Source organism: Scyliorhinus torazame, chromosome 5 (assembly GCF_047496885.1).
Source record: "Scyliorhinus torazame isolate Kashiwa2021f chromosome 5, sScyTor2.1, whole genome shotgun sequence".
Lineage (NCBI taxonomy): Eukaryota > Metazoa > Chordata > Chondrichthyes > Carcharhiniformes > Scyliorhinidae > Scyliorhinus > Scyliorhinus torazame.
Window position 1 is genome coordinate 7,733,731 of NC_092711.1, and position 10,000 is coordinate 7,743,730.

At 52.3% G+C, this 10,000-nt stretch overlaps 1 protein-coding gene across 1 annotated transcript in view; it reads left to right on the forward strand.

The window, feature by feature from the left end:
* The window catches only part of LOC140422588 (AP-1 complex subunit gamma-1-like), a 242,815-nt gene that overhangs the window by 120,748 nt on the left and 112,067 nt on the right, over positions 1 to 10,000 (forward strand). Inside the window, exons 8-10 of the mRNA XM_072507595.1 lie at positions 3,264 to 3,319; positions 6,980 to 7,093; positions 9,308 to 9,448. Of these exons, the coding sequence (XP_072363696.1) occupies positions 3,264 to 3,319; positions 6,980 to 7,093; positions 9,308 to 9,448 (311 nt within the window). The remainder of the gene's footprint in view (positions 1 to 3,263; positions 3,320 to 6,979; positions 7,094 to 9,307; positions 9,449 to 10,000) is intronic.

The window sequence follows — 10,000 nt, forward strand, 5'->3', positions numbered from 1 at the left end:
CACACTCTCACACACACACTCTCACAGACAGATTCTCACACACACACTCTCACAAACACTCACACACATTCACACACACACTCACAAACACTCACACACTCTCACACACACTCACACACACACTCACAAACACTCACACACACTCACACACACACTCACAAACACTCACACACTCTCACACACACACTCTCACAGACAGATTCTCACACACACACTCTCACAAACACTCACAAACACTCACATACACTCTCACAAACACTCACACACTCTCACATACACTCTCACAAACACTCACACACTCTCACACACACACTCTCACAGACAGATTCTCACACACACACTCTCACAAACACTCACACACACTCACACACACACTCACAAACACTCACACACTCTCACACACACTCTCACAGACAGATTCTCACAGACACACTCTCACAAACACTCACAAACACTCACACACACACACTCACAAACACACACTCACACACACTCACACACACACTCTCACAGACAGATTCTCACACACACACTCTCACAAACCCACATACTCGCAAACACAGACATAACATAAGAACATAAGAACTAGGAGCAGGAGTAGGCCATCTGACCCCTCGAGCCTGCTCCACCATTCAATGAGATCATGGCTGATCTTTTGTGGACTCAGCTCCACTTTCCGGCCCGAACACCATAACCCTTAATCCCTTTATTCTTCAAAAAACTATCTATCTTTATCTTAAAAACATTTAATGAAGGAGCCTCTACTGCTTCACTGGGCAAGGAATTCCATAGATTCACAACCCTTTGGGTGAAGAAGTTCCTCCTAAACTCAGTCCTAAATCTACTTCCCCTTATTTTGAGGCTATGCTCCCTAGTTCTGCTTTAACCCGCCAGTGGAAACAACCTGCCCGCATCTATCCTATCTATTCCCTTCATAATCTTATATGTTTCTATAAGATCCCCCCTCATCCTTCTAAACTCCAATGAGTACAGTCCCAGTCTACTCAACCTCTCCTCGTAATCCAACCCCTTCAGCTCTGAGATTAACCTCGTGAATCTCCTCTGCACACCCTCCAGCACCAGTACGTCCTTTCTCAAGTAAGGAGACCAAAACTGAACACAATACTCCAGGTGTGGCCTCACTAACACCAGAACAAAGAAATGTACAGCACAGGAACAGGCCCTTCGGCCCTCCAAGCCTGTGCCGACCATGCTGCCCGACTGAACTACAATCTTCTACACATCCTGGGTCCGTATCCCTCTATTCCCATCCTATTCATGTATTTGTCAAGATGCCCCTTAAACGTCACTATCGTCCCTGCTTCCACCACCTCCTCCGGTAGCGAGTTCCAGGCACCCACTACCCTCTGTGTACAAACCTTGCCTCGTACATCTCCTCTAAACCTTGCCCCTTGCACCTTAAACCTCTGCCCCCTAGTAATTGACCCCTCTACCCTGGGGAAAAGCCTCTGACGATCCACTCTGTCTATGCCCCTCATAATTTACACTCACACGCTCACAAACACACACACGCTCACAAACACACACACGCTCACACTTAAAAAGAACATGGGGCGTCATTCTCCGACCCCCCGCCGGGTCGGAGAATTGCCGGGGGCTGGCGTGAATCCCGCCCCTGCTGGTTGCCGAATTCTCCGGGAGCGGATATTCGGCGGGGGCGGGAATCGGGCCGCGCCGGTTGGCTGGCCCCCCCCCCCCGCTCGATTCTCCGGCCCGAATGGGCCGAAGTCCCACCGATAGATTGCCTGTCCCGCCGGCGTGGATTAAACCACCTATCTTACCGGCGGGACAAGGCGGCGCGGGCGGGCTCCGGGGTCCTGGGGGGGGGGCGCGGGGCGATCTGGCCCCGGGGGGTGCCCCCACGGTGGCCTGGCCCGCGATCGGGGCCCACCGATCCGCGGGCGGGCCTGTGCCGTGGGGGCACTCTTTCCCTTCCGCCTCCGCCCCGGTCTCCACCATGGCGGAGGCGGAGGAGACTCCCTCCACTGCACAAGCGTGGGAAACTGTCAGCGGCCGCTGACGCTCCCGCGCATGTGCCGCCCGGAGATGTCATTTCCGCGCCAGCTGGCGGGGCGGAAATTCCTCTGGCGCCGGCCTAGCCCCTCAATGTTGGGGCTCGGCCCCCAAAGATGCGGAGCATTCCGCACCTTTGGGGCGGCGCGATGCCCGTCTGATTGGCGCCTCTTTGGGCGCCAGTCGGCGGACATCGCGCCGTTTCCGGAGAATTTCGCCCAGGATGTGGGGATGCCGGCGTTGGACTGGGGTGAGCACAGTAAGAAATGCAGCCCAGTAGCACGGTGGCACAGTGGTTAGCACAGTTGCTTCACAGCTCCAGGGGCACGGGATCGATTCCCGGCTTGGGTCACTGTCTGTGCGGAGTCTGCACGTCCTCCCCGTGTCTGCGTGGGTTTCCTCCGGGTGCTCCGATTTCCTCCCACAGTCCAAAGATGTGCAGGTTAGGTGGACTGGCCGTGCTAAATTGCCCTTAGTGTTGAGTGGGGTTACTGGGTGATGGGGTGGAGGTGCGGGCTTGGGTAGGGGTGCTCTTTCCAAGAGCCGGTGCAGACTCGATGGGCCGAATGGCCTCCTTCTGCACTGTAAATTCTATGATTGTTACAACACCAGGTTAAAAAAAACACACGACCTCACACGCGCACACACACTCGCACACACACACTCTCACACATACACGCCCACCGAGACAACAATACGATGAAACCAAGGTGCTCCGTCGCAAAGTTAAAGGTCGATGTGTTCAAGGTAATAGCGTGGAAGGCGGAGTTGGCGACGTGGTGTGCGGTGTGATAGCTTCGCCCTGTTCGTGGCTGGACTGCAATGACTCCTGAGCTAATGTCCAGTAGGACCTCAGCCCAAACTCAGAGAGGCAGCTTCAGCACGTGGAATGACCTGGGAGCAGCTCCCCTTCCAGATGCCCCCTTTCCCCAAGGCGAGACCCAAGCCAGCTTCCAAAAGACCACTTCCCCCCCAAGGCCGTAACCCACCGCGTGACCCTCTCGTCGACAGTCCGCCGGGTATCTTTTCAAGAAAACGCAAATGCTTCCAGAATCTTCTCAGTCCTTGAACAGGAGCCGTTTGCTCTGATCGAGGCATTTGTGACACATGCCGAAGCCTGAGTTGTAGGCCCGACATAGCTCGCCAAGGGCACTGAATGGTCACAGCACCACCCTTTCCCGGTCAAACCTCAAATATCTCTCTCTGTTTTTTTTGTTCCCCCCTTGAAGGTCCTGGCTGTCAACATCCTGGGCCGCTTCCTCCTGAATAACGACAAAAACATCCGGTAAGTTTGCTCTCGTGAGGGGAGCTGCCAGGGGCGGCCATCTTGGCCGGTCTGTCACAAAGCCAACGTGTCAGGTTCGGGCTCGTACTCCGAATCACCCTCACCCAAAACATCCCTGGACTCTCCCGCTGGGCCTCAGTCCGGAGTCGGCTTCCCCCTCTCAGGAGGGCGGCTTTGCAAGACGGAGCGCAACACTTTCGGGAGAGAGGGACAGAGAGGGCACACACCTTCAAGACACCACCTCTGCTTTTGAGCAAGGGATCCTTCTAAGTACCCTGCCGGCTGTGTATTCCAGAGCAATCCTATTCAGTCCGCGTCTGCTGCAGTTATTGTTTCAGAATGGGTCGTGGCATTTTTATAGATGCATAGAAGATAGGAGCAGGAGGAGGCCTTTTGGCCCATCGAGCCTGCACCACCATTCATCACAATCATGGCTGATTCAACTCAATAGCCTAATCCTGCTTTCTCCCCATAGCCTTTGATTCCATTCTCCCCAAGTGCTATATCCAGCCGCCTCTTGAATATATTCAAAGTTTTAGCATCAACTACTTCCTGTGGTAATGAATTCCACAGGCTCAACAGTCCTTGTGTGAAGAAACGTCTCCTTATCTCTGTCCGAAATGGTTTAGCCTGAATCCTCAGACTGCGACCCCCGGTTCTGGACACACCCAACATTGGTAACATCTTCCCTGCATCTCCCCTGTCCAGTCCTGTTAGAATTTGATAGGTTTCTATGAGATCCCCCCTCAGTCTTCGGAACTCCAGCGAGAACAATCCCAACCGAGTCAATCTCTCCTCATATGTCAGTCCCACCATCCCAGGAATCAGTCTGGTAAACCTTTGCTGCACTCCCTCGAGAGCAAGAACGTCCTTCCTCAGAGAAGGCGACCAAAACTGCCCCCAATATTCTAGATATGGCCTCACCATATAATTGGAGCAAGCTATCGCGGTTCCTGTACTCAAAACCTCTCGCAATGAAGGCCAGCATACCATTAGCCTTCTTTACGGCCTGCTGCACCTGCATGCTTACCGTCAGTGACTGGTGTACAAGGACACCCAGGTCTCGTTGCACACTCCCCTCTCCTTATTTATGGCCATTTAGGGAGAACATAGAACACAGAACATAGAACATTACAGCGCAGTACAGGCCCTTCGGCCCTCGATGTTGCGCCGACCTGTGAAACCACTCTAAAGCCCATCTACACTATTCCCTTATCGTCCATATGTCTACCCAATGACCATTTAAATGCCCTTAGTGTTGGCGAGTCCACTACTGTTGCAGGCAGGGCATTCCACGCCCTTACTACTCTCTGAGTAACGAATCTACCTCTGACATAGAACATAGAACATAGAACAATACAGCGCAGTACAGGCCCTTTGGCCCACGATGTTGCACCGAAACAAAAGCCATCTAACCTACACTATGCCATTATCATCCATATTCTTATCCAATAAACTTTTAAATGCCCTCAATGTTGGCGAGTTCACTACTGTTACAGGTAGGGCATTCCACGGCCTCACTACTCTTTGCGTAAAGAACCTTCCTCTGACCTCTGTCCTATATCTATTACCCCTCAGTTTAAAGCTATGTCCCCTCGTGCCAGCCATTTCCATCCGCGGGAGAAGGCTCTCACTGTCCACCCTATCTAACCCCCTGATCATTTTGTATGCCTCTATTAAGTCTCCTCTTAACCTTCTTCTCTCTAACGAAAACAACCTCAAGTCCATCAGCCTTTCCTCATAAGATTTTCCCTCCATACCAGGCAACATCCTGGTAAATCTCCTCTGCACCCGCTCCAAAGCCTCCACGTCCTTCCTATAATGCGGTGACCAGAACTGTACGCAATACTCCAAATGCGGCCGTACCAGAGTTCTGTACAGCTGCAACATGACCTCCTGACTCCGGAACTCAATCCCTCTACCAATAAAGGCCAACACTCCATAGGCCTTCTTCACAACCCTATCAACCTGGGTGGCAACTTTCAGGGATCTATGTACATAGACACCTAGATCCCTCTGCTCATCCACACTTCCAAGAACTTTACCATTAGCCAAATGTTCCACATTCCTGTTATTCCTTCCAAAGTGAATCACCTCACACTTCTCTACATTAAACTCCATTTGCCACCTCTCAGCCCAGCTCTGCAGCTTATCTATATCCCTCTGTAACCTGCTACATCCTTCCACACTATCGACAACACCACCGACTTTAGTATCGTCTGCAAATTTACTCACCCACCCTTCTGCGCCTTCCTCTAGGTCATTGATAAAAATGACAAACAACAACGGCCCCAGAACAGATCCTTGTGGTACACCACTTGTAACATCTGTCTTATATCTATCTCCCCTCAATTTAAAGCTATGTCCCCTCGTGCTAGACATCACCATCCGAGGAAAAAGGCTCTCACTGTCCACCCTATCCAATCCTCTGATCATCTTGTATGCCTCAATTAAGTCACCTCTTAACCTTCTTCTCTCTAATGAAAACAGCCTCAAGTCCCTCAGCCTTTCCTCATAAGGTCTTCCCTCCATACCAGGCAACATTCTGGTAAATCTCCTCTGCACCCTTTCCAATGCTTCCACATCCTTCCTATAATGCGGCGACCAGAATTGCACGCAATACTCCAAATGCAGCCGCACCAGAGTTTTGTACAGCTGCAACATGACCTCATGGCTCCGAAACTCAATCCCTCTACCAATAAAAGCTAACACACCATGCGCCTTCTTAACAACCCTCTCAACCTGGGTGGCGACCTTCAGGAATCTCTGTACATGGACACCGAGATCTCTCTGCTCATCGACACTGCCAAGAATCTTACCATTAGCCCAGTACTCTGTCTTCCTGTTATTCCTTCCAAAATGAATCACCTTGATGTGTTGGGTGTTCTGGATCACATACAGGTCACCAACACTTGAAATAGTGCAACACTATTTTATTGAATCATTAACTGTTTAACATACTCTGACTGTGGGTTAATACGATACTAGCTTTAACTAAAGACCTTTGCCTTGTCCTAACCAGTCGAGGCACTCAGCACATGGTGAATGTCTGTGCTGCAGGCTGTGAGCTCTGTCCAACTAGGAAGCTGCTACTCGAATGAGCGGGAACTCTGATGCCCCCTGTCTTTATAGTGCGTGTGCTCACACTGGTGATTGGCTGCGGTGTTTTGTGTGTGTTGATTGGTCCCACTGCGTGTCCATCAGTGTGTGGCTGCACCTTGATATACTGGTGCGTATTATGACAAACCTCCAAATTATACTGCATCCGCCCTTGACTTGCCCAGCTCGCCCAACCTGTCCAGATCTTGCTGTAGATTCCCTGCATCCTCGTCACAGTTCACCCCATGTCGCACCTTGGAAAGATTTGGACAATCACAGGGTGGCGTGATCGAAGAGAGGGCTGGTATCAGTTTTTATTGCACCCTAAGGAGGCCATTTGGCCCATGGAGTCAGCGCCGACCCTCCTTGGTGCCTTGAGGCCGCTGGGCTGCCGATTGCGGCCTGTAAGCTGTGTGCTGTCCTTGTCCGGACGGTTTCGACGGTGTGGTGGCTCCAGGCTTTCAAATCAGAATCTGTAAAACGCAGGCCCTGGGGGGAGTTACGGATATTGAGCCCGGACCCACCCTGCCCTTCCTAACCCCCCTCCTAACTCTACCTCAGGTACGTGGCCTTGACGTCGCTCCTCAAGATGGTCCAGTCCGACCACATCGCCGTGCAGAGACACCGGAGCACGATCGTAGACTGCCTCAAGGACCCTGACGCCACGATGAAGAGGTGAGCAGGGGGAGCTGCGTCTGTCTAGCGCCAGGGGCGTCCTCACACGTCACCAGGGTGGCGATTGTCGAACCAGATTCGACCCCGTGCCACATGGGGAGATAGTAGGGGGCCAGAGTTCAAACCCTCTGTCAAAGAGCGTCTTAAAGATGGAGAGAGAGAGAGAGATGATGAGAGAGAGAGAGAGATGGGGAAGAGAGAGAGAGAGACTGGGAGAGAGAGAGAGAGACGGGGAGAGAGAGAGAGATACGGGGAGAGAGAGAGGCATAGAGGGAGGGAGAGAGAGAGAGAGAGAGAGAGAGACGGGGAAGAGAGAGAGAGAGAGAAGGAGACAGAGTGAGACAGAGAGAGAGATACGGGGAAGCAAGAGAGAGAGAAAAGGAGACAGAGGGACGGGGAGAGACAGAGAGATAGAGAGAGACAGACAGAGGCAGAGAGAGAGATAGAGAGAGAGAGACGGGGAAGAGAGAGAGAGAGAGAGACACAGAGAGAGAGAGAGAGGCACAGAGAGAGAGACAGAGAGAGAGAGACACACAGAGAGAGAGAGACTGGGAAGAGAGAGACAGAGAGACCAAGAGAGAGAGAGACCGAGAGAGAGAGAGGGACAGAGAGAGAGGTTCAGGGGGGTAATTCTAGAGCTCAGGCCTCCCCCAGGCAGCTGAAGTCACGGCCGCCAATGGTGGAGCGATGGGAATGGGGGGGGGATGCTCGAGAGGCCGGGATTGGAGGAACGCAGAGATCCTGGAGGTTTGTAGGGGCTGGAGGAGGTTACAGAGATAGGGAGGGTTGTAGGGGCTGGAGGAGGTTACAGAGATAGGGAGGGGTGTAGGGGCTGGAGGAGGTTACAGAGATTGGGAGGGTTGTGGAGCTCTAGCACGAGGTTGAGAACAGTAAGTTTTACAACACCAGGTTATGGCCCAACAGGTTTGTTTGGAATCACTGGCTTTCGGAGCCCAGCTCCTTCATCGAGTGAGCGAAGAGGTGGGTTCCACACACACAGCATTTACAAGCAAAGCCAATGGTGCCAGACCATACTTCGAATGCGAGTCTTTGCAGGGAATTTAGTCTTTACAGGTCCAGACGGTGTGACTGGATAGAGGGATAATCACAGCTCAAAGAAGTGTGAACGGTCGAGGGAGAAGATGAGAAACAGAGGGAGAGAGTGAGAGAGACAGAGAGGTTCGCGGAGGGGGCGGGGATTCCAGAATGTTGTGGGGCGATCCCGTTCAGGATTACGGAGGTGGGAATGGGCAGCTCTCGGTGATGTTGTGGACATGGGGGTCAGAGGTTCATGTCGGGGGTCAAAGGCGACCCCAGTTTCACATGGTCCCCAGCCCGTGCGGACCCTGACCCGTGTTGAAACATTTCAGCGTTTAGAAAATGAGCGCTGTACATCCTCAATTGTGAGGGGGACTGATGACAAAAGTGAGTAGGTTGTGTTCCAGTTGTACGGGACACTTTGTGACCCAACATCTGGGGGTATTGTGGACAGTACTGGACTCCTCATTCAAGGAAAGATGTCAACGTGGTGGAAACAGTTCGGAGAAGGATTACTGGACCAACACCAGGAACGGGCGGGTCGTCTGTTGAGGAAAGGTTGGAGAGAGGTTAGTTAGCGTTCACTGGAGTTTAATGAGAGACGCCTCGATCAAGATCATTAGGATCCTGAGGGGTGTTAACAGGGTGGATGTGGGGCAGATGTGTCCTCTTGTGGAAGAATCGAGAACCGGGGGGGGGTCACTGTTTAAAAATAAGGCAGTCGCCAATTTAAAACGGAGATGGGGAGAGATTTTTCCCTCGGTTGCGAGGGGGGGGCGGGGAGAGAGTTTCTGGAACTTTCTCCCTCAAAAGACGGAGTAGGCAGACTCTTTGAATATTTTTTTGGGGCGGAGCCGGACATTGTTAGTTAACGAGGGAGGTGAAAGGCTATCGGGGGGGGCGGTGTGAGACGGGATTGTGGGATTGGGGTCGCAATCGGGCCTAGCGGCTGGTGGAGCTGTCCCGAGGGTTTGCGGCCTACTGGAGTTTGGCGACGTGAGATATGCGGCCTTCTGTAGCCTCTCTTGTCCCAGCTTTCGACAGACGAAGATAGGAAGACTCGGTTGCCTCATCGAACATTTACTGTCTCCATTTCCGATTTCCTCCGATCTCGTTTGTCTCTCCGTCTCTCTCTCTGTCCCTCGCTGACTCTCGCTCTTCCTTCTCTCCCTCAAGGCGAGCGCTGGAACTCAGCCTTGCGCTGGTCAACGCCACAAACGTGCGAGGGATGATGAAGGAGCTGCTCAACGTCCTGGATGACTGCGGCTCCGATCTCAAGGCCGACTGCACTTCCGGAATCTTCTTAGCAGCAGAGAAGTGAGCGCAGAATTTGGGAATATTCTGGTCTGGTTTGAGGTGGGGGGCAAACCTCTAACCCTAACCCTGAACCCAACCCGAACCCTAAACCCCATCCTAATCCTAACCCCCAACTTAATCCTGAACCCAATCCTAACTCTATCCCTAAACCCCATCGCAACCCTAACTCCCATCCTCACCCTAACCCTAGGCCTGATACAAACCCAAACCCTAAACCCAATTTTAACCCCATTCTTACCCTAAGGCGTATCCTAATCTTAACCCTAAACCCCATCTTAACCCCATTCTAACACTAAGGCCCATTCTAATCTTAACTCTAGGACCCATCCAAACCCTAGGCACCTTCCTAATCCTAACCCTAGGCCCCATACTGACCCTAAACCTCAATCCTAATCCTAACTCCTCCTAACCCTAAACCCCATCATAACCCTAAATCACATCCTAACCCTAGGCCCTATACTGACCGTAAACCGAAGCATCTATCCTAATCCTAGGCCCCATCGCAAACCCAATACCAACCCTAAATCCCTTCCTAATCGTAACACAACCCTG